This window comes from Nesoenas mayeri (assembly GCF_963082525.1).
Source record: "Nesoenas mayeri genome assembly, chromosome: 1".
Taxonomy (NCBI): Eukaryota; Metazoa; Chordata; class Aves; order Columbiformes; family Columbidae; genus Nesoenas; species Nesoenas mayeri.
In genome coordinates, this window is record NC_137541.1 from 102077746 (window position 1) to 102102587 (window position 24842).

General features: G+C 40.7%; 1 protein-coding gene across 8 annotated transcripts in view; it reads left to right on the forward strand.

Annotated features, from left to right (window-relative positions):
- TBL1X (transducin beta like 1 X-linked) overlaps positions 1–17884 on the forward strand; it is a 205885-nt gene extending 188001 nt beyond the window's left edge. For all 8 annotated transcript variants that reach the window (XM_080353892.1, XM_080353897.1, XM_080353891.1 and 5 more), the window contains 9 exons: positions 133–196; positions 300–397; positions 1903–1963; positions 6097–6218; positions 7673–7747; positions 9631–9758; positions 10896–11061; positions 11835–11936; positions 13312–17884. In XM_080353892.1, coding sequence (XP_080210018.1) covers positions 133–196; positions 300–397; positions 1903–1963; positions 6097–6218; positions 7673–7747; positions 9631–9758; positions 10896–11061; positions 11835–11936; positions 13312–13338 — 843 coding nt within the window. In that variant the 3' untranslated portion in view covers positions 13339–17884. The remainder of the gene's footprint in view (positions 1–132; positions 197–299; positions 398–1902; positions 1964–6096; positions 6219–7672; positions 7748–9630; positions 9759–10895; positions 11062–11834; positions 11937–13311) is intronic.
- Positions 17885–24842: the final 6958 nt, after the last annotated feature.

Consider the following 24842-nt stretch of genomic DNA (forward strand, 5'->3'; position numbering starts at 1 on the left):
CAGATTTCTCATAAATCACAATGAGAAAAGAAAAGCAAAGCAAAGGGAAAGAAAAGAGAAGAGAAGAAAAAGGCTTGGTTGAAACAGATTTCATCTGGTATTGACCTTTGCCATTTATATCTATCCCAACAGAGTGATGGAACACTATTGGCTACAGGCTCATATGATGGTTTTGCAAGAATATGGACAGAAGATGGTAAGTCAAACAACATTAATTATTCGTAAGCATTGAACAGCAGTGAACTGTAATTTAGCTAATTTGCAAACAAATTGTAATATTAACCTTTTCTTTTTTGCAGGTAACCTTGCAAGCACCTTAGGTCAACATAAAGGTCCAATATTTGCCCTGAAATGGAACAAAAAGGGGAATTATATTTTAAGTGCTGGTGTTGATAAAGTGAGTTTAAAAATACGTTATTCTAACATAAATATGCTGACTCAGTGAACTTGTGAATTTCTTCTCCTCTAGGCATCCTGGAGAGTTGACTTTTCTTTAATGTGCTTTAGTGCATGTTGATTACATTTTTGAGGCTGCATAAATGTGTACTATTTTTATGTAAAAGATTTTATTTAAAAAAAAACCCAAAACAACTCAATTTGCCCCCATGTATAATTGGGTCTTAAATGTGTCTCAGTTAAGGAAAGATCTGCTTCCAGTACTTAGGTTTGGAGTTTGATCAACTAGCTATTTCCAAGAAGGAAGTGATCTTAAAGATACTGCACCTTTTAGCTCATCTAGTTATTGAAACACTTTTATTTGGATAAAATATATACGGCTTCCTAAGCAAATATGCAAAAACAATGGTAGTTCTGAACTCAAAATCAAGCAAAACATAGTCACAACTGAGTGCGTATTAAAGATTAAAATGAACAGATGACTGTTGATGATTAGTGCAAATCCATTAAAACTGAAAAGGGAAAGGGCACAGCATTTATCTTGCCTAACTTTCAACATCTAAAAATTAGATGTGTATGTCATCCTTGGCTTCCTTTCTAAAATTTGAAGAGTAAAATGGCACTTCCAAATGATGGGTTGCACTGTGTTACAGTGAGCTGACAGAGGGAGCCCAGGAAAACTAGCTCAGGCTTGTACCTCTCATTTGTAGGCCAGATGAATCTCTGTATTTTCACATACTTGTGAAAACAGAAGCTTAGGTTTTTTATTCCTTTTAATACTGGCTTATATTCAGCTGCGCTTGTCTCCCAGTGGTAGTTCCTTTATTCCGGCAAACTTATGTTCCCAATAACATCAGTCATTCTTTAGATGATCCATTATCAGCAAGGTGAGGCATCCTTAATTTATTTTCTGGAAGCATGTACTCCCAATAAATTGACAGTTCACTCAGAAGGTGGTATTGAACTCTACAGGGGAGTTGCTTACATGGGCTGTGGGTATGGATTAAACCTGTAGTAAGCAAATTGCACATAAGTCTGTCCCACCACAATGGCATGACGTGATATGTACTGAGCTGCTAGATAAACATTTCACTTGGTGGTTTAATTGTCAGAAATGTAGCATCACATAGTTCTGGAATAGAATTCAACTTGTGTCTTTGAAAAGAGGAAGATGTCTTCTTTGAAAAAGACAACTGAAACAGCTGGAACAAAATGCTTATTAAAAATGTGTATGTGTAGTACTGTCTTCTAGCATTATTCAGAGAGAATATGCCTGTTCTTAGTAGTTATATTACTTCCTCTGTAGGTGTGATACTTCTTTATCTACACGTAGATAATTATTTTGCAATATTTGGAAGTGATTTCTGGTTTTTTGGCTGTTTGGCACACAATCAATAATTTTATCAGTCCATCTTTTAGAATTGCTCCTCAGTGAGGGCGCTGCTCTCTGTTTTCTCTGAGTTGAACAGTCACTAATCTTTTTTTCCCCTCTTCCTTTGGATGCAGACGACAATAATTTGGGATGCTCACACAGGAGAAGCTAAACAGCAGTTTCCTTTCCATTCAGGTAATTTTTGCATAATTACTGTTAGTAAAGTGAAATGCCGTTTTTAATTTTGTCAATACAATTTATCCTTTAGTAAGATACTATCTGCCAGAGAGAAGTTCAAACCAAGTTTTTTGTGCTTGAACTATCCTGAGTATCATGGCTGGTGAGTTTATTTTTTTCAGAAAGATGAGGTTCTGTGAGAATCAGCTTTGAAAGTCAGAGTGATTCAAGGAGAGAATTTATACAGCAGCTGTACATACCTAGCTGAATGATTCTGTCCTTATCTACGTGTACCAAGTGGTGATTTATGAAGAGATTTTTTGATGGAGGTGTCTGGGATCTCTTCCACTCTTTCTGCTTCTGTTGCAATGAAGCTGACTTTAGACAGAAGCAGATGGAACTCACATGCCACTTGCATTCACCACTGCAAGCATGAAGGTCCTCAGGAATTTCTTGGCTTTTAATTTTGACTTGAAGTTCTTTAGTATCTGCTTTCTCTAATTACCAGAATTCAGTTGTCAGCCATGAGCTTCAAAACCTTGATGAACCAAAACCTTATTTGTATGGTCATTTGTAGAGCTGGTCTGCTCCAGGGAGACAGGAGATGTCACAGATACTAAGTAATCAGTGATGTAATCTTAAGTTCACTTGAGACCAGACTTGTAAGATGATGACTGAATTTGTGATCCAAACTGGATAAGTTGTCATAGTGAAGATTTTTTAAGTGGCATAGCCAAACTGAGTATAAAACTACCAAAACATTCCAGATTCTGATACTAGAAATATTCATCTTCCTGTGTATTCACTCTATTTTTAAATACAGCAGGCTTTCACAAGGTGCTCATTGGTGTTTAAAACCACGTTTTACTACTGATTTTGAAACATAACATTAACATGCTTTTCAGCTCAATTTCTAGTTGTTCTCATTCTCACATTTTCACTGATGTTAATATCATGCAGTAGCAATTGAAATAGTTATTCAACAGAACACAAAAAGTACGTCCATGCACACAGCAGATCCATACTCTGCATTTTTGTCACTCATCTCGCTTATTAATGCAGCTGTCAGTTTGGAGGTATCAGTGTCTGCTGACAGATTTTTTCATTGTGGCATGCATGTATTTATCATAACTGTTTCATCAAGGCAAACTTTGTACTGTATAGTGATGTAGTTAATGAGACTCTTAAGCCTTGTGACCTCCAGCTATTGATGTAAGTAGTTGCAGATACAGAACTTGGTTAGCCCTTCAGAGTCATGTTCACTGACATGTATCTGTCTTAGCAGTGATGAGAATCAAGGACGTATCACTCCATTCCCCTCTTATCAAGATGAAACTTAACTACGTCTCTCAATGCAATATGCCCATGTCCATCTGCATTAATACATTTTTTTAAAAAAAATTCTTATTACATATGCTGTTTGGACCATAAGGCATAAATGAAGTGGAGATGTTGAGAGGCTTTTATTTTTAGTAGTAGTATTAGTAATAGTAGTAGTAGTAGCAGTAGTACTAGTATTTCAAATGTATTTTCAAAGTGAAGTAAAGCAGTTAGTCATTAAGAAAGTTATCTATAGGCCAAAAGTGTATGTCCTACAAAAAACCCCTGAAAATCAACTGTAGTCTTTGTCCTCACATGAGTCTAAAGCCACAAAGACCTCACCTTGTCCTCTTTGCATCACTTCTTCACCAGAACAAACTAACAACAAAGTCCTTTCCATATCTGAAATCTGAAAACCTTGTCTACACAAGAATTAAAAGGTGGCATTTTAACAATTAAAAGTCTAGTCTAGACAGAGTACAGTTTCTTTAACACATACTTGTGTGGGATACTTACTTGCATACTTCTTTGAAATCTGGAGACAGTTGGCCTGGGAATAACATATTTTTTTCACTCTCAGCTGCTTTCCAGTAGCTTGTTTAGTTTACACTCATATGGACAAAACTATCCTCTTAAAATACATAATGAAGACTCCTTTGTCTAGGTCTTGAAGACCTCTTTATCATTGATGTTCCCATGTAACTTTAAGGTTTTATGATTGAAATATGTAAGTATGTGGATAAGTAGCTTCTAGGGTTTCATTATTCTTTGCAAAACTATGAGTCATCACAGGGCATTTGATCAAATTGTGTATTCACAAAGCTTATATCTTTAAAATGGAGTGAAATAATCCAATCTTCCTGTCTGCTGATAGATGTGGACTGATCTCTATGCATGCAGGAACAAATTGGTTAAGTGAAACCATAAGAGGTATTTGTATGACCCAACTTCTAAGTGCTCTGAGTCGCTCCCTGCAGACACTTAACTGTATCCTCTTCTGAGCTTCTAATTCTGAATCACACCTAAATCAGTTCAGAAAAAAACGTAAATTATAATTGCTGTAACACTTTTATTGTGTTTTATTTTAGCTGCTTTTATTAAATGACATTCTGATTGTTTTTATGCAGTTGGCTGGTGTCCTGTGTTTTTGATGACACTTTGGCGATTAGATTACTTGCATCGAAAACCACGTTTGGTTGGTTTTTCCAGACCATTTTATTTAGTTACTTATCCAGTAAGCATATGATTAAATACACCAATAAATGAATTGGTATTAATTATCAACACTCAGTGATTCAAATTATGCTGCAATGCAAATCTGTCGCTTTAGGTGCCAATAGCTCTCAGAAGATTACTTTTCAACTCATACATATCATACTAGATATTAACCCTGAAGGCGTATTGCTGTTAATGGAGACAGATTTTTGTTTGCTCTGAAACAGTAATACAAAGGTTTCAACATAAAAATAAGACAATCAGTTAAAGCAAAAAAATCCTTTACTGTTTCCTGATCCCCATTCATGTTCATTGGAAAACTCAGAATTAACCTGCATTTCCTTTCTGTTTCTGCAATGTAGAAATTCCTTACCTGTCACACAGGCTTATTGAACATTTTCATTAATATTCTAAAAAAAAGCCTGCATATAAACAGTTTCAGCCCTCCATTCTCATTTAGAGAGCTGCCTGATGATTTGGAAGGTGACATGGATCAATCTCATTTTGCAGTTCCTAAAAAATTATAACAGCAACAAATGTACTTAATGTAGTAAGCTTGGCAGAACACAAATCTTTTCACCTCTGTATTACAACAGTATTTTTCTGAACGTATTTGAATAAGGCAGTTTTTGTTTAATGATAAACTTGTATTGTTGCCAGAAAGAGATGCAACTTTGCTTCCTATATGATTTTCTCGTTCTGAAATACATACTTCTCACAGGAGCGTGCTGAGAGCAGAGATTTCTATATTTTAGCAAGTCTTATGTCATCCTCTGGAGGGCAGCTAAGCTCTTTTCTGAGCAAAAAACCAAGCAGCAGTCATAGAAATACAAGCAAGCTGTATGTTAGGAGTTCCCTCATACTCCTGTGCATGCAGTCACATGCTGTAAAAGTTTTGTTGTTGTTTTTTCCAGACTTTTTGCAAAGCGTGTGTGTTGCACACAGGCACCAGTTACGTGTCCGTGTGCTGTCTGTGTGCAAAGCTTCATTAGTTCAGTCCTAGTTAATGCCAAACCCTCTACAGAAACTCATCCTCTTGTTTCAGATCTACTTGATCAATGACTCTCTCTTAAATCAATCCTCACCCAAATTAAACTGAACGTAGGTATTACTAATCCCCGTGTCTGCACAGAACGGTGCATTTTTATCAGTGCCTGCATAAAGCTGGTGCAAGGGGCAATGGCCGCCTGCTGCTTCTCCCTCCCGTGTTGTGTCTGGCATTCACAGCAACATTTTTCTAAACCAGCTGAAATCATCTGTTTTTTCTGAGCTAGTTTTCTTCCAGGTTCTTGGCTGAGCTGGCTTACAGAGGAACAAATGGTAGAGATGGCCCAAGAGATGCAGGGAGGGTGGAGACAGATTGATTTGCCCCCCTCTTATGTAGCTTAACCCAGAAAATGCACATAAATAGACACCATTCAGAGCATCCGCTGCAAGAGAAAAGATAATTTGTGCCCTTCAGACAGCCCCTGTCATCCCTGTGACTGGTAGTAGGCTAAGAAGTAGCTTTTAGTCTGTTTGATCCAGATGGGTGAGGAAAAAGGAGGAAAAAGGTTTGGGATAGCTGTTTCTGTGCCTCATTCCCTGATGTTCCTTCCATCGTTTGTTCTTCACAGCTCCTGCTCTGGATGTGGACTGGCAGAACAACACTACTTTTGCCTCCTGCAGCACTGACATGTGCATTCATGTATGCAGACTTGGCTGTGATCGTCCCGTTAAAACCTTTCAAGGACACACGGTAAGTTTAAGATGTCCAAAATGTTAGTGGTAAGTCACCGCAGCATGGTGCGATGATGGCAGATGGTGTTTGCAGAGTGTGTTCTAGCTCCAGAGGTGTTATATAGCATTGCTTCCCGGAAAACAGGTCCTTCAGGAGTGACTCACTGCCTGTGAGAAGGGATAAACTGTTCTAAATCACCGTACAACACCAAACCTGCAGCTGAGACAGTGAGACTGTTTATGTGTAGCATGAGCTGCAGACTAAGGGCACATTAATAAATAAGATTTTATTTTCCACTGGGTTAATTTCCTTTAGTAAATGAGAATTATGAATAAGGAGAGAACAATTCACCTCCAGCCATGGTTCAGTTTTAGAATCAATTTAATCTAATAAGATCCCTTTAAGAAGTATTGCCCCACCTCTTTTCCTGATAGTAGTTAATGATCATCAAAGGCCAGTTTTTCTAGCTTTTGTTCGTGAGAAAACTGCTATTGTATACCGACCTGTAATTTAGATGCTAACTTCAAGAACTTGCTGTCTCCCCATGGAGGAAAATCTTTATCTAGTCTATGGTTAAACTGATGTTAAACTGATATTTGTGACATTCCTACCAACAGACTGGTGCTTTTTGTGATTATATGAAATGCACCATTTTGCACATGATCCAAATTTTTACTTCAAATATCTGTACAGTTCTTTTTAATTATGACCAAAACATGTAAAATGGATAAAGCAAAATTTAATCATATTCCAGGATTATTTTCACTGAGACCGTGAGCTAAACTATGTTTTTTAACAAACAATCTTCCCTTTTTTATGAAATGCTTTTTTTCCCCCCATATCTATGACTCTCAAAAAAGCACAGAAGACTTACTGATAACCAAGGGTAGGCTTAGGCTTACAAAGTAGGCTTAGTTAATTACAAAGTGCTATAAGAACTGATGGACAAAGCATTGTAAACTATTCAATATTCGTCCGAGATTTCATGCACACCTACACCTTTGTTAAGAGAGACCAGCATTATTGTAGACTTGCAATCCTAAGAATTATAAGCTCCACAAAACTTTACATGCCACCCGTACTTTCTATTGAATCCGAAATCTACGGAATACTAACCCTAAGAAATATCTCAATTTAAAAAATAAGTTATTGCTGTATCATCAATGTGTCTGGTTTAAAGGTTTACTTAAATCCTAGCACATGAAGAAAGAGTATGAGAGACTTTGTGCCAGAACACTTGCCAGAGCACTGATTGTGTGTATTGTTCACAAACACAAAATGGTTACCGTTCCTAAATGACACTTGAACAGCGTGTTACAGGAGCGGCGCTGCTTTTGTTCACCCATAAAGCAACCAGGGCTGTAATTTGTTGGTTGAACTTGTTGCATGCATAAACCCTGAGTGCCCTCTGCTGGGAGCCCAGTACAGTGCACGTACCCAAAATATTTACTTAAACTCACTCTTAATTTCAGAACGAGGTTAATGCAATCAAATGGGACCCATCCGGCATGCTACTAGCATCTTGCTCCGATGATATGACATTAAAGGTAATATAATTTCTATTCCTGCTGTTGAAAAAGTAAAGTTAAAAATTATGTCTATTTTTTAATCTTCTCCAGAATGATGGTACTTTATCACTTAAAACTCTGCATGAACAATAGTTTCATTTTGTCCCATATTTCTTAAAGCAAATCTGAAAGAATTTAGTGAAGCAGAGAAAGAGTAGAAGCCACTGGGAAAATTGAGATGTCCTGTCCACATAAGAGTTAAGTGACTGATATGTCACTGTCACAGAATAGGCATAGTTAAATATACGCATATATATACAATGCTTGCCTGTCAACAGAAGCACAATCCTTGTACTAAGAAGCAGTCTGTTGGTTGCATTTTGAAAAGAATATAAAAATAAAGAGTTTTCTTTCTCTTTGGAGTATTTTTTCTTAAAATATTTTCATTGGAGCTGTTTGATTCTTAATTTTTTTTAGTAGCCTTAAACTAAGCAATGGGACACGACATATGTATTCAGAGCCCACCAAAATCCTGAATTACTCCCTGAAGATGCCTGTGTGAAATGGAGCAGCAAAACTCGTAGATGATATCTAAGGGAACGTCAGTGTTACAGATGTTTGCTCCTCATAAATAGCACGAGTTCTGCACAGGTCCACTCTGTCTTTGCCACAAAACCACTTGAGTTTTCAGCCCTCTGGATTCTAGAGGTATTATTCTGAACTGTTCACAGATCTGAAGATTTATAGAAAATAGGGTTAGGAGAGGCTGAAAGAGAGCGCCTTGCCTGTTATGCTGCCACCAGGCAATATTATGGTAACCAGTATTGCTCTGCTTAAACATCCCGGTGCAGTGGTAGCACAGATTTTTAGTGTGCAGTGACATGCTGTGTTTTAAAAACCACGGTGGCTCAGTGTTGTTGGTGCCAGTTCAAATTTCTGGCCACTGAATTTAAGGGTTTGCTCTCCTCAGCCTTGCTTGTTTTTAAAATTGCTTTTCAGGCAATTATTATTATTCTTTCTCCTTTGGAAATCAGTCCTCTCTTGCTTCTTTTTTTTTTTTCTTTTTTTTGGAGTTCTTGGTATTTTGCTACAACTTGGAACGCGTTGCCTGTTAGCTGTAGAACATGGCTAAGCTTTGTGTAACCTTTCCAAAAGCAGACTCAGGTATGCTGCTGAAAATTCAGCATAAAAGCGCATCTTTTCCCTTATAGTGCAGAATAACAAGTGAGTTAAATCATTACTACATTTTTGGTATCTCTCTGAAACTGACTGACCCAATTTGAGTTATTTTCCCTGCTGCGAATTAGCTTCATCTTGTTTCTCAGCTGAAGAAAAGATCTACTAAATTACTTGTCATCTCTATTGAACCTATTCTTTATCTCACGCTGAAGTGTTTGGCCATGTAACAGTGTAGAAATAACTGATCTTGTTCCGTTGTCTTTGCTGTTAAAAGCATCAGGAAAACAAAGAGTTTGGAGGGAAAGGAAAATTTGATGTGGTTCTTGACTGGTGTAAGATAAGGTTCCAAGCAGTTATTGAATCTTTATTTTCATTTTTTTAAAGATGATTGCTGTTGCAATGTGTGACTTAAACTTCAAGTTAGACTTCTCTAAATAGAGTAACTTAAAACTTCTGTATGAAAATGCAGATGCAGGCAGTACAGCAACAGCAACAACTTAGTTCTTATCTGTTGAATAAATGCTATTGAATGTGTGGCTCTTTCCTCTAATGGGGTTATTCTCACATGTGTCCATTGTAGGTGCCAAACTGCTGCATTAATAAATTTGGTATGTTTATGTATATGTATGTGTGTCAAGATCGTAAAGAAACAAATGGTAAGAAAAATATAGACTAGAAATAATTCAGATTAGAAGAGGTGAGTAACGTAGCAATTTCTCCCCTTCGTTATTACTCTGACTTAGATTTGGAGTATGAAGCAAGATACCTGTGTACATGATCTTCAGGCTCACAGCAAAGAGATTTATACTATCAAATGGAGTCCTACAGGACCAGGCACCAGCAACCCAAACTCCAACATCATGTTAGCAAGGTAAAAATATACCTCTTGCTTACCAAGAAAAGGATTCTCTTTCTGACATATAATTCACCTTGCTGTCAGTCTTCCTGCAGACAATTCCAGTAAAAAGTACTTGTGTTTGTAAATCAGGGGGATGGGAACAAAGGGAAATGAATCATATTTGAAAAAGGAAGTAGAAAAAGAAAGGAAGTTGAGTTATGTGATATTTACGTTTTCAGCTGCCTTAAGAAAATAACCATATATTTGGCATTGCAACTTCACATCCAGCATCTGGTTCTTATGAATGAAAGTACTTAATGAGGCAGATGGCAGCCAGTGGGAATGTGTTCCAGCCAGGGCCATGCAGCTCACCTGGGCAGATATTGACAGTTCTTATAGCCTTGTTAACTAACACAGAAAAGCTTGGATAGTCTTTAAAATTCCATTTGAAGATCTGTTCAGAATTCTTCTTTGAGTTTACAAAATATGTTTAATTGTAGAATGCCAATTGATGTTACTGCCATGGGATTATCAAATAAGTTCATGATGTATTCAGTTTGGGGGAGGAGTTGTATCAAAGCTGGTTTATTTATTTTACTCCTTAATCTGGAAGTAGACAGGGAAGAAGAACTTAGTTTTCTTGGAATTATTATTTTAATATTATTTTTAATACCAATTATTTCTCTTGCCTAAGCCCACAGTTTGGGACTTAGATGGATTGTAGCAAAAAAAACCAGCCCTGAAACAAAGTGAAAAGAACCACAGTTATAGAGAATTACAGAATACTAATTCACTAAATAATGCAAAACCATTAGGAGTCAGATTTCTCTGGAACCATTTACCCTGTTAATGACAATATACATTTTACTTTCCTGAATAATATCAGGTGGAATCTCAAAAAGCAGGAGCCTGGCCCTTTTAGGGCTAGTGATCTGATCCTTTATACAGCACCCTGAGATAAACTCAAAGGTTCCACATACAAGAATTTGGTTCTGTAGAAATAGTTCTTGTCAAGGCTGTGGTGGATGTTAGCTTTTCTGTTTGAAACTTTATCTCTTGCTTAGCCAAAGAAAAACCCCTGTGTTATTATCTTAAAACGCTTACGGTATCCAGCTACAAACTGATTGACGCTCACATTAAGGCCTGCTTGTGTTTGAATGCTTCTTGCAGCGCTTCGTTTGATTCCACTGTTCGGCTGTGGGACGTTGACCGAGGCGTCTGCATCCACACGTTAACAAAACATCAAGAGCCTGTCTACAGCGTAGCTTTTAGTCCCGACGGAAAATATCTAGCCAGTGGGTCCTTTGACAAATGTGTCCATATATGGAATACTCAGGTACTGTTTTGCTCAATGTGAAGCACATCTGGTTCAGGTGACACATTAATAGCAAAAGCTTAAATGGAAAATCTGTGTACCTCTGTATCATAAGACCCGCCAGCCAAGGTGAACCCGATTGTGTTGGCTGATACAAATCCCAGCAGAACAGTTGAGTCACTCAGGTGGGGTGAGGTGACTGTCCTGAACATTTCTGCTTGGGCTTCTTTGTATGCTAAAACACCAAGCATACCTGAAAATAGGTACGTTGTGTTGTACCATCAGCTTTATGAAGCAAAGGTGCGGATTGATTCTTAGAAATAAGTGATACTTTTATTTAGTAACAAACTGAGTTCAGTGATAAGTCCGATGCACCTGGCTTATAGTTTGTGATGAGGGGATGACAGAGGGTTTACAGGCTGAGGACTGGGGATATTCTGGAGAAAAGTGGGACATCATAGCTCCACAGATTTAATTCTGGATACTGATGCCTCATAGCCTGACTTAACAACGTATTTTAGAGAAGACCACCTCAGCCTAACTCCCCAGGCCTTTACTGTTACGGAATTGACAAAACCAGATGTCTGTGAGTCTTTGCTTTCTGGAGAAACCTGTTTCTCTTCATATCAAAGACTGGTTTCCTCACTTCAGGACCTTATGGAGATGACCATAGCTGGGTGATCTGAATAGATCCCCACACACCACTCTTTTCTTTTTAATGTAGGGCCACATGACAGAGAAGAAGGGGGGTGGAACTTCTGTGTCAAATGTTTGCATGCTGTTTTGCTTTGCAGAGTGGAACTCTAGTACATAGCTACCGAGGCACCGGGGGCATCTTTGAAGTCTGCTGGAATGCTAGAGGAGACAAAGTGGGAGCAAGCGCATCAGATGGATCGGTAAGGAGCTTTACACATGGTAAATGTTGGGTGGAGGTGACTCTTCCGGAGTGTGTCAGCAAACAACATGCATGCCATGCTGCCTTCTCTGGACAGAGCTGAAGGCACAGGAAGCTCGAGACAGAAACAAGTAGTTCTGTTTATTAAAAACACTTCTGCTTTGGAAGGTTTTGAATACTAGGCGGTGCTGTTCCTTTTGAAATGAAGAATGCTTGTGGAATAGGTGAATATTACTGAAGATGGGAATGACTTTTAAATACCTATTTGATACGAACAACAGTAGTTGTTTGTTAGTAGTTATTTATCTCATCTGTCAGTTTTTAATGAAGATCAGGTCACCACAGTCAGCTCTCTAATACACAACTGTCCTGGGCCTTTCTGAGTTCTACCCCACATAAGTTGTTTCTCCTTTAATAGTTCCTAAAAGAGGAAGTTTTCAGCTTGATGCCCAAAGATTTCATTGCATGGTAAAGGAGAAATATTGCTCTAGAGATACTCATCGTTCATTACTATTTTTGCTGTTAATCTTACTTTTTAAAAATTTCAGTTGTATTATGATCAGCTTGTGAAGGACACACAGATGTTACAACACATTCTACAGCTTTTTAAAATAGCTCCTCTACATGGCTGGCTGGCATAAGTACTTTAGAGCAGTATTTTCAACTGGTTTTAACAAAGGGAACGCTGATGACATGATTCAGTTGCTTGAGTTTAGTTGTGCCATTTGAGATGGTGTCAAGCTGCTCCAAGGGGGAGCGTGTCCTCTCTAGGTCCTCTGTCACATACCTGCCAGGCCTGTGCATCTATGTTGGATGTATTTCAGAAATGGAAGTGGCCACTCTGTTCAGGCAAATTAACAGAGCCCCTAGTTGTATCTGGGATGTGCCACCAGGATGGCTGTAACCCAATGAAAGCTCAGCTAAATGTTAAATGTGTGGTTTTCACTTGGGTTTTCTCCCCTGTCGGGCTGTTCCCTTGCTTGTGTACACGTAACCAGGTACTTGAGACAGGCTGATCTGAAGCTGGGGAGTGTAACATACAGCTGGCTGATCAGCCTCTGCGCTTCCTCATCACCTTCACCGAGGAAGTGGCAGGAAGATGTTCCAGGGGAGGTTTAGGTTGGCCATGAGGAAAAGGTTCTTCCCCCAGAGGGTGGTGGAGCACTGGAACAGGCTCCCCAGGGAGGTGTCACGGCCCCAAGCCTGGCAGTGTTCAAGAAGAGACTGGACACTGCCCTCAGACACATGGTGTGAACTGTGGGGTTGTCATATACAGGGACAGGAGTTGGACTCCATGATCCTTGTGGGTCCCTTCCAACTCAGGACATTCTATGATTCTATGAAATGGTTCTTAATGCTGAGTCTTTTCTTTCCAGGTTTGTGTTCTAGACCTGCGGAAGTAAAAGTGAAATGTTTTAGAAGAAATTTCAAATGGACCAGCAGTGAATGTGTGGGGAGAAGCACTCTTCAAAACTATTCTTAACAGCTCCAGAACTGTACGAACTTGAACAATGTTAGAGTGTACCGTGAAAACAACTCTCCCTGGCCACAGGTGTCTAGTATTTTGTCCGTAACCTTCATCAAGGAGTAAAAACACGGTCACTTCAGAGGGGGAGGGAATGGTTTCCACCTGGAACATTCAGCCTTGGAAGCATGAAGCCACCAGCTAGGCATTGCACTGTTTGGTTTGCGTCTGAGAACTTGCTCTGATGGCTGGGAAAAAAAAAAAGAAAAAAAAGAAAAAAAAAAAAAAAAGCTGTGCCAAAAAAAAAAATAAAAACAAAAAAACAGGAAAAAAAAAAAAGAAAAATGCTGTGATAAACCAAAAGGGAAAAAAAAATCCTCCTCCATGTGGTGTTGTATTTTTTCCTTCCAATTTGGACACTACAGTTGCTCTCCCAAAGGACGTTCAAAGACCAGTTTGTACTGATGAAATGCTCAACTTTGTAATCACAACACTTTCTATTTTCTAGACTACTTTTTTTGTTCAGTGGTTTTTCTATCAGCTGGAATATTACAGCCTGGAAGATCCCAGGCTTAGGATGAAACCTTTGTTTTCCTTTTATTTCTCCCTTCCACTCCCAGCTTCTCCTTCCTTTTTTTCCTCCTCTTTCTTCTTGCCCCTTTTTGTTTTCTTTTTTTCCCTGTATGCCCATAGTAGATGCAGCCAGGTGGACATGACAATGAAAATTTTTGACAGACTGCTTCTCCTCTCTTCTCTCTCTTCTTTTTCCTTTCTTTCTCTCCTTTTAAAAGAAAAGAAAATCCTCTATGGTTCAGATCTTAGCGTCTCAAGGGCACTTTCAGCAAATTGTGTAATAAGTGCTTTATATAAGAATGCAGTGCTGGGGAAGATTTTTACAGGAGAAAGATGACTTTTAACAGAAAGAACCCAGTGTATTTTTGGAAAAAAAATATTTTTTATGTTAAACAGTTTTAAAAGCCTAAAATGGCCACCAAATGTAGACCAGGTGTGTAATTCAAGCAAAAAGAGTGACGCAGAGTCCAAGGAACATGAAAGGTGCAGTATCCTTTTTCTCTTCTCTCTCAAAGTGCTGTAAGAAGAAAATGCCATTTGATACAATCAATGCCAGTCCTTTCCTTAGAGTCCTCTTCCAGCAGCCAGCCACTTGCATAGTCTCACTTCATTCTTGTGGCTGTTTGGTGATGTACACTTATTCGAAGGGATTCATAAGGTTGAGACTATAAACATAGCATTCATTTTCTTGAGGCCATATTTTCGTTTATCCTTAGGAAGCAGGAGAAAATGATTACGTATCTTCTTTCCTCTAGCAGTAGTTTGAACGTCAAACAGGACATGGGTTTGGCTGCCCGTGGCCCTGCTGAGCAGTGCTGTCCTCCGCTGTTCATCCCACTCAGCTCTTTCTCCTCCAGTAAGTCACTGGGATTTTACCACTGACTTAATGGGACCAGTTGGACCAAGATTTATTGCCTGCATCTGTCACCTTGTTGAAGAGCAGACTTTGCCAAGCTCCTGTCCATCCATGGTTGGCACACATCTGGAAGCCGGCTCTTCCGTGGCATCGGGCGGCACGTGGTGCTGCCCTTGTGCTCAGCCTACGTGTCCTGCCTGCTACAAGGAAAGTTCTGGATCTGCACTTGGAGGCTTCACGGTCAGCCCAGGCAGGTTTAGCCATGAGGGTGTCCTCAGTGCAGTGCTCAGAAGACAACATAGAACTCTCCGTTAGGTGAGGACTGATAAAAGACATATAAATTATATCTCAACATATATACTGCTATCAAGTTCCAGTGGGTGAAGTGATCAGAATGACAATAAAGACGGGAAGCACCACCTATCCACTTTGGACATGATTTCCTCTGCAAGCAAGACACCTGCAGGGATGCCTCCTGATGACGACATTGAGAGCAAATGGTGGATGCAAAGAAGGATGCATGGGCAGAGTTTACTGAAGCTGCTGTAAACTATGGGGGAACCTTGGGGTGGTGGCAGCCGTTATTTAGACAAATCCTTAGAACTGGCTGAATCAAACAAGTGTCCTCTCCTGGCCCACAGGCTAGAGGAAAGAAAAACAAGCAGAGAACTCCCTTGACATCGTGTGGTACCTTCCTGCCCAAAGTCTCTGTTTCTGTAATGCAAGATCTTCCCTTTGTTTTGACCACAGCTGCTAAAGGGATTTGATCTGAGCAAAACCAAAACCAGAGCCCTAGTGCTGAACTGGTGGTGCAAGACCCACCATTCATCATCGTGGCATCATCATGGAATCTGTAGCTCATTTATTCTCCTGTGTTTTCCTCTCTTTACACTTGCATCTGCACAGTGTCTTAATCCTTCCGGTGGAACTAACCACTGCCAGCTTCAGCTGCATTTCTTAGAGATACACATTTGGAAACAAGAACTCAAGAATGAAAATAAATAATTCCTAAAAAAGTTACTCAGTCCTGAGGTGAAAACAGTTATGAGGGATTTTGTTTATTACAGAGAGTTAGGCTTGTTCATAATTTATATCAAAGAATTGGACACTGGAAAGTATCAAGGTTTATTTTTAGTGTTAAATGCATTTATGTGTTGGTTTTAGTTTTCTGCTCCAAGAGCATGGGCTGTAGATGATTACCTGGCAGTTTTGCACTGTTTTATAATAACCACGTGCACCTACTCATTTAAGTTACTACTTTTTTTAAAAAAGTACTTGTTCAAAGAGAGACTTGAATTTGAATACAAAGGTTTAATGTGGTTTTATAAAGCATGGTTGGATTGATGACTTGGTTACAACCATTGCACATACACGGTTAACTTCCTAAGCTGCTTTTGGGTGGCACTTCTGAGAATTAACATGCAGAAGCCCCCCTTCTGCAGGTGGAGGAGGGCAGTGGGATGGGCCCTGGCCTCACTCTGTCCCTGGAGTGACACCCTCATGGGCCAGACCGTGGGCTTCAGAGAGATGAGGTTGCTCAGGCCAAGCGCAGCGATGGCCATGTGGCCGCCTGGCTACGTAGCCCATGTCTCGTGGTTGTTCCCGCCATAGCTACTGTAGATAACTCAGCAGTGTCCATGGTGCCTGTTTCTTTTTCCTTTTTCAATATTGTCAGAACACCGCGTTTCCTCTGCCCACCTGCATGGAGGTAAGAAGCCGAAAATCAGTTGGCTGGCGAAGACTGTGTGAAAGAAGCTGCTGGTCCAGGGAGTTTCTATACAGACCATCAGATGTGAAAGCAGCGTATATGAAAAGCTAAGAAAATTGACCTTTCTTCCCTTCCCCAAGACCCTAGAGACTGGAAGATCCTCAAAAATACTGTAGTAGGTCGTTATCAGCCAAGGGCAGCTAGGAAGGAAGGCAGAAGATGTAGCTGCAGAGGCTAATCCTAGCCTAGCGCGCTGCTTGCTCTAGGAGGTGCGCAACGGGGAGAGAGGAGAGGGCCTGTTCCATGCTGGACTTAAGGTGGATGTCTAAGCCCAGACCTGCCGAACTGCCCACAGGGAAGCTCTTGGTTTCCCCCTCTGCTGTGGCAGCATCCCCTGGGCTAGTGATGCCGTTCTGTGGGCTAGTGATGCCGTTCTGCAGCTCCCTGCACCAGAACCACATGCAGCAACAGGCCAGCAAACTTGAGACTGGTTTTTTTCATAACAATATTTTTTGACAATTCTGTTTCTAGTTCTTTCTAACAGAAGAGAAATTGAAGAAACTAAATGACCAAACAGAATTGTGAAACCATCGAGAGGCTGACTGGATTTTTGTCATTGCTGGCTGTCTGGAACTGGCCTGGAAATGAAAATAAAAAACCGCTCGACTCTGTGGGTTAGAAGGATACTGAATCTTTTATGTAGAAAACACTGGGTCCCTTATGGGGCACTAAAGGGCCTGATTTACAGGGTTATACACACATTAACCCCATGCTACATCTTAGAAATTTCCTTTTAATTTGTTTAATAAAAAAAGAAAAAATAGATAATTTTAGAGCCAAGTGAAGTGCACTTTGTCAAATGTAAGGGTCTGCTTTGTTTTTGGGTTTCTTTTTTCTTTTTCCCTTTTTAATTTTTCCTCCTTTTTTTTCCCTCCTTTTGCCTTTTTAAAAGATGTGGTTCTTTGTCAGTTGCAGAAATGTTCTTTCAGCCACTCACTGAAATTCTGAATTCTGGCTTCTGCAGTTTTTATTGTCTGTGTCAGACTTGCAGCCAGACTTGGTTCTCATTTCAGCATTTCCCAGGTTCTGTTGAAACAACATCAACCCTTATTTTGTTTCTTCCCCACCCACACTTTCTTCAAATTCACCTTGTGTATTGTAGCTCATTTGTTTTAAGGAGAGAATCAACAGATCATATTCAGTGTCTTGAATAAATTGCTATATTTTGATATTAGAGAATTCTGTGCGTGTTGTTCCTTATTCTTTCCTGGCTGTTTTGCATCCAGCTTAAGAGCTGGGCTTGGGTGACTTAAGTTGTAACATGTTGTCATGATCTGAAGGTGTATAAAGGCCATAGAGGCTTTATCCTCTAGTTTTTATTGCAGATTACCTGGGGAGATTCCAATTGGACACAAGAGGTGAATTTTTCACAGTGAGAGCAGTTAGCCATTGGAATGATCTTCCCAGGGAAGTGGTGGATTCTCCAGCATCAGACACTTTTAAGATTCAGCTGGACAGGGTGCTGGGCCAGCTCATCTAGACTGTGCTTTTGCCAAGAAACATTGGACCAAACGATCCTTGTGGCCCCTTCCAACCTGGTACTCTATGATTCTATAAAATACCACAAAAATCACCACTAGCAAGTATACCTGTGATTAAGAAAGCAAATATATATGCATATCAAGCTATTACAAAGTATTATCAGTAAGCAATCGTACAGCCACAATCAGTAGCTGTGGTTAATTATGGCAGCAATAAATTATAGCAGCAAAGTATATATATAACGTTACAGGTTATGACAAAGTTACTGCTAGTGAAGCAAACTTATCAATACAGCAGATACAACAGATGACTTACGTGTGTGTACATGGCAGCAAGTGCATTTCACAAGGGGACAAACCACCCCGGAGTGGAGGACAACCTGATCGCAGAGAGGAACCCAACCATCCCAGAGGTGTGAGGACAATCCAAACCGGCCCTAGATACTGGCTCAGGGCGGGGAACAATAAAACAACAGGCAGAGTCTCCCTTTGATGATGATTCGTGTCACAGAGTTTTGAGTCAGCCAGGCAGCCCCAGCAAACGTCCGAGGTCTTGTAGAAAGTTCACACAGACCTTTTTAAGAAAGGGAAAGTACATGCAGCATGGGAAGTTCTTACAGAAAGCGGCTCTACTTTGGATAAAAATTAAAAGTCGTTTTTTATATCAGAAACACATAAGAGGCTGTAGGACACCAGAACTTCTAGCAGCTGATCTGATGCTGTTCTGTTTTTTTACCTGGGACAGCCAATACATGATGTACATGATGACTTTTATTCTCTGAACAATTTTTATTTTGGGGCGCTTTTCCCGTTCTTGCAGATAGAACAGCCCATGGCAGTTACCGTTTCTTGCTTTCTGATGATATTTTCCCCTTTTTCCAATATATTTTTCACTTTTCAGACAATAAGTTGCCGTCACAGCTCCTTGGTTTTGCACTTACTGAGGGTACCACAGGCTGTCTCCCCGGCTTCAAGGTGCCCAGCTGTGCTTCCAAGGCTGTGCTTCTCAGGGATGCTTCTGCTGCCTGGGCTCGCAGCTCCCAGGCTTGCACGCATTTTCTCCATCAGTTTTTCAGCAGACATCATCTTCTGCTCAGTGTTTTTCCCTTCTAACCAAGCCACCTTTATGGCTGCTCACATCACGTGTGTATTGTTCAGATTTATTTTCTTCCGATGATGCATTTATTGGAAATTCCTCATTTTAAAAAGAGAAAAAAAAATTAAGGACCAGGCATTAACTTCTACAGCTGGAAAGGAACAAATCTGAGTAAGATTGGTCGAGGTACTTTTTAAAAAGTTCACTCAAAAGTTTCTCCAGATAAAATAAATTTGACTCTAGGCAGATCAAGATAAGCTGTTGGTTTTTCTTTAAGCCGTGAAGGCCTTAAATTCAACCTCATTTAAGCAGTTGGAGGTTTCTGAAGAAATGGAGAATATTCCAGCTTGTGCGATGGGTTTTTAGTTCTCTTTCTGTTTAGGGCATTGTTAGAGGTTTCCAGAAAAAGGGGTGCCCTGTCCCCCAGCAGCTGCACTGGCACAGGAAAGGGAGGTTCCCCGCCGGCAGGAGCTCCCGTGGGCACCATCTCACAGCTCCTCGCTCCCCATGGGGCTCACGGCACTGACACCTCGAAGGGTACAGCGGGGGCTGGTTTAGCTTTAATGGGGTGAATGGTGTGTGGGTTTTCACTGGGTTTTATTCCATTAAATGGTACCCGTGCTATTCAGTGGGGGATTTGACGCGAAACGTGCGATTTTTGCTTTCTGACATGTCTCACGCTGACCATTCACCTAAGCTAAGGCTGAAAGATTGTGAAAAGCCTTCAAAAGGAATTAGTGCTCAGATGAAACACATGTCACATCATCTAGTTTTTAGGTATTTAAGGACCTAGAGCCTTAAGTTAGGATTGATAAAGAACATTCAGGGAGAGCCAAGTGCTAGAAAAGCCAGTATGCTGATGATCAGCACTTAACCACTTCATCAAATACTCACAAAAAGAGAAAGTAAGGCCTTTTCATGCCACTTGTCTCAGTTTGTGCTCTGAAATGTGCACATCATTAATGTACAATTACTCCCCTGTAACTGTACAAGTTGCAAGCAGCAGGACAAACACATTTGTTCAGCTCTCATGAGACCAGGAACCAAAATAAATCAAAATAAAGAACGTGAGAGCTAAGGAGGCAGCCATGGCGGGGGCAGACCTTCATAGGCAGCACTATATAGAAGCTCTTGTTTGACGTGCTTCTTAACGCCATGCAATGGGCCTATTTTTAGTCACGACATTGCCAGGCAGGTTTCAAGAAAATACATGACTGCCAAACTAAAACTGTAGTTTAGTCTACCTTTATTTATCCCATAAATACTTACTTAGCCTGTAAAGTATTTGACAACTGCCACTGGAAGCATTGAGCAGTCATAAACACTTGCTTCTCACTTCTGTCAGCGTGCGATATAATAAAAGGGTATTTATTACATCTCTTCTGGGAAGATGCAATATTGCAGTGTCTCACTCAAAACCACTTACTTCCCTGCCATCTTTCTGTGTATCATTTCCCATCACGGGAAGGATCAGCTTCGTCTATTAAGAGCGCATGATCCGAGAAGTAATTTTTAAAGCTTTGAAGTCTCTTAAGTGAAGAAATGACTCACTTGGCAAGGCATTTGTCATTCTTGCTGACTCCTTTCCCAACAGGAAGGAAGATCTTTGCTTCCTTAGAGATAGTTTTTTTCTATTTCCTTTTGAATATATTCATAAATCCAAAAGAATACAAACCCTAGTGACCACAGGAAAGCAGCTATATCCTCTTGTCCTGCTGCGAGGTCTAACATCTTCTGACTTCACAAAAGAAGCCTTGACTCCACCATGGAGATCAGGGGTGTCAAACTAATATAGGAATAGTTACATTTATACATTTTATAACTATTCCTATATTAATACAGTCCTAAAATGACTTTTGGCCCTTTGAAGGCAACCGCCAGGCTGATGTGGCCCCCGGTGAACATGAGTTTGACACCCCTGATGTAAATCATTAGTATCTATGTCAATACAAAGATCAAGAAAGCACCATCTCTTTCCAAATCCCTCCCAGTAAATACTGGGATAAAGTTGGCATCATCGTCCTTTGCAGGTATAGTTCAGCACAGTAAGAAATGCACAATATCAGGACAGGATTTAGATGCAGAGCGCTGCCATTCTGCAGCTCCAAAACTCAAAATTATCTCACTAAGCTTCTGAGAACGAGTGGTGTCAAGTGAGCATCATGACCCTACATGCTCTGTGGCAGCTCCTGAAAAACTCTGAATATTTTCTTTGAGGGCAAGAGAGAAAGGTCAAACCTCAGAAGGGTTTTTGAGACTTTCTGCAGTCCTGACAGCTGCGGTGTCCTGAAAGACATGTTGAGTCCCTACACAGAATATCATCAGTGAGGACACTTGGGGTGGATCACAGACTCCTGAGTATAACAGATATCTGATGGGAAAAGGCCACAGTGTGATGTTGCCACCTCTCAAGTCCTGGACTTAAAGCTGCTTCTTAAAGCTTCTTTCCCAGACACCAGTTTGGAGAGAATCATGAGAAATGCCTGCGCAATAAAGCAACCTTGTCTACTCATCCACCCACTTGCCTCCTTCACGGAGGATGACAGCGGTGGGGAGCCTGTGGTTCCGTCAGCTCACACAGACACCCTTTTTTTTTGATATCCACATTAAAGCTCCAAATCTCATTACTTGATCAAGGAATGCAGGTCAAAGCAATTAAATAAGTAAACAAATGAATAAATAAATAGATAGTGAAACCTTTGTAATCTACTGACATTTAGAATGGCATTCCTACTTGGGCCTGCTTCAGTAGAGAGACATTGCTGAAGACTGGAATTAGACCTGTAAAAATCTTTTTACAGACAAGAAACATCGGCTTGTGACACAGAAAATCCCAGATCAGGTAGGCAGAATGGTTAAAAAATGAGTCTGCAAAATATCCATAGATTCTGGTGTATTTCTCCATATGCAAATTTGGAAACTGAAGGTGTTGTTGGTATGGGAATAAACACCATTTCTCCTCACTGCAGAAGTTCCACCAGCCCTCCTGAGACTGATGAAGCTCACAGAAGATCAGCTGCATGTGGCATTGCAGATTCCTTACAACAACAAAATTCTATCAGCACAAACCAGCACATTTCTGCCTGTTTTCTTCTTTCTGCAGCGTCAATGAAGCGAGCAGAAATTATCAGCACTCAGGTGGGGAGAGAGGGACTAGTCTATGTGCAAGCCAACAACGTGTCCCACAGCTTTCCCCACCAAACCTTACACAAAATTTACTTAAAACAAACTAACAAAACCAAAACAAACAAAAAACAAACCAAAACAAAACAAACAACCCAAGCACAATAACCCTGATCTATTTCTCGAACCAAATCTATTCCAGTAGAAACTGAACTCACAGCAGCACCTCTAGCAGAGAAGAAATAATTTCATCTTATCAGGTATTATGACTTGGTCACTCCTTTCCACATTCTGACCTACAAAAGCTCTGGTGCTCATGCTTCCTTCAGTAGAAGGGTGACCTGATGGGTTCCCAAACTGAAATTTGTTTAAGAGAATGAAGAACAACTTGCTTTCTGCTCTACTGTTTTGACCTAATTCATTAATACTGTCTTTCTCCTTGCTGTGCCCTGTATGTTTTGGGTTGGAGAAAGTATTATTGCCCAGCAAGAGCTGCATGTCTGGATTCTTTTCTAAGATGGACTTCCCTTTGGACTTACTTCTCCCAAGCAAATATCCTACAGTAGCCTCTTGGAGGCCCATGTAATAGATTATTGTGTGAGTTGGCTGAAATAAACCAAAACCAACCAAAGACCCCAAGTGTCATTTGAAAATGGCCCTGGAAAAAAAAACGCTGAGAAGAAAAAGCAATGGCAGTTTAATGAGAAAATGTCGCTGAAATTTTTGATGGTGTTTTTGAAGGATATTTGGGGGCAGTAACGAACTGCATGTTGAAATTTTATTTCAATGAAAATTTAGGTTTTGGTAAACAGAAGATTTGTTTATCATTTCAGTACTATCTTCAGGGGATCTTCCTGGGTTTTTTTCATGGTTTTGGTTTTGTCTTTTTTTAATAAAAGGCATTAACATCTCGATGGGGAACCACCAAAGAAGTTCTAAAACGAAACAAAAAAATTTATACTTTACCCATTCTCAGAAGCGATGAAGCTACAGTGTTACAACTTAAGGATTACTTATATGTGAGGACAGTCTGGGAGAGATGGGGTTGTTCAGCCTGGAGAAGAGAAGGCTCCGGGGAGACCTTATTGCAGCCTTTCAGTTCTTAAAAGGGGGTTATAAGAAAGATGGGGACAGAATTTTTATCAGGGCCTGTTGAAACAGAACCAGGGCTAATGGTTTTAAACTAAAGGAGGGGAGATTCAGGCCAGACATGAGGAAGAAATTTTTTACAATGAGGGTGGTGAAACACTGGCCCAGGTTGCCCAGAGAGGTGGTAGATGCCCCATCCCTGGAGACATTCCAGGCCAGGCTGGCCCAGTGAAGACTTGATTTCAGGAGCAGGGTGGAGGGGCGCCAAGAGGTAGAGGAGGGACTGGTGTAGCAGCAGGGGCAGCAGTAGCATGGGCACTTGCATATCCCACCACCCCGCTCCCCATAAAACACATCGAGAAGAGAGGAACTATTATCAAGTCCTACAACTGCCTTTGTGTCTTCAGTTCACCCACTCGTGCCTTTCACAGGTTTCTAGTTATTCAACATCAGCCTCGTTACCACTTATGTCCTAGAGCTCACTAGCGTCAGAACCCAGCAAACAAAGGAGAAAGGCCTCTATTACATTTACAGATACTAATTTTAAAAGTCCTTTGTCTTTAGCAAAATGTATTTTGGTAATGCAGATGAGATTTTCTTTTTCCCTTTTAAATTCAGACAGTATGTTGAAGGAATCTGGGTCTACCGGCTTTCAGACTATAAAACCCCTGGGAAATAGGGAACAAGGCTCCTTATCTCACCCTCGCTGTGCTGCTCTGGGTGTAATTGCATTCCTAGGGGGTGGCTGGCTGCCTGACACGGGGCGTTAGCAGAGCCGGGTGTTACCCAGAGCGCTGGGCATGGCTGGGGAAATGCCTCTGGTCCTTGGCAAGTCGAGTCTGGTGCCTGAGGTGGGGGCTGGTGAGAAGAACGCTGCGCTCCCCGTCACATGGAGCCGCATGACCAGGGGCAGGGTGGGAGGAGGCCTGTTCATTGCCACATCAAATGTGGAGCTCAGTTGAGCGCTTTAGCTTCAGCAGAGACTTGTGTTGTTGTCTTTTTCTTTCTTTTTCCTGAAGGAAATTCACTCAAGATCTGCTGCAGCCAGCAACGCAGGAGCAGATGCTCTCACGTGGCTACAGCTGCAATGAATGGCTGCCAGTGTTTCCGTGCTGTCCTGAGCCTTGGTGCCCTCTGAGGGGACCAAGGACCTCTGAGGGCTGCAAGGACAACCCAGCCCACACAGCTGGTTCCTTACATGGCGCAAAAATTCCCCACCGCACTGTTTTAAACACACGTCTTTAAAAACGTACCTTTTTAATAACCATGATAAATGAGGTTGTGTTTGGTTCTACACATTTTCAAGATTTTCCAGGAGGCTCTTAGATGTGTTAGTGGGTGGGCACCTCCCAGAGGCAGCTGGAGAGCTAAAATTCAAGGCCTCCGTTTACCCTCTGTGTCCCTCTTGGCTACGGTGTGTGAAAGTGTTCTGTAGGTCACAGGAGGCAGAGGAAAG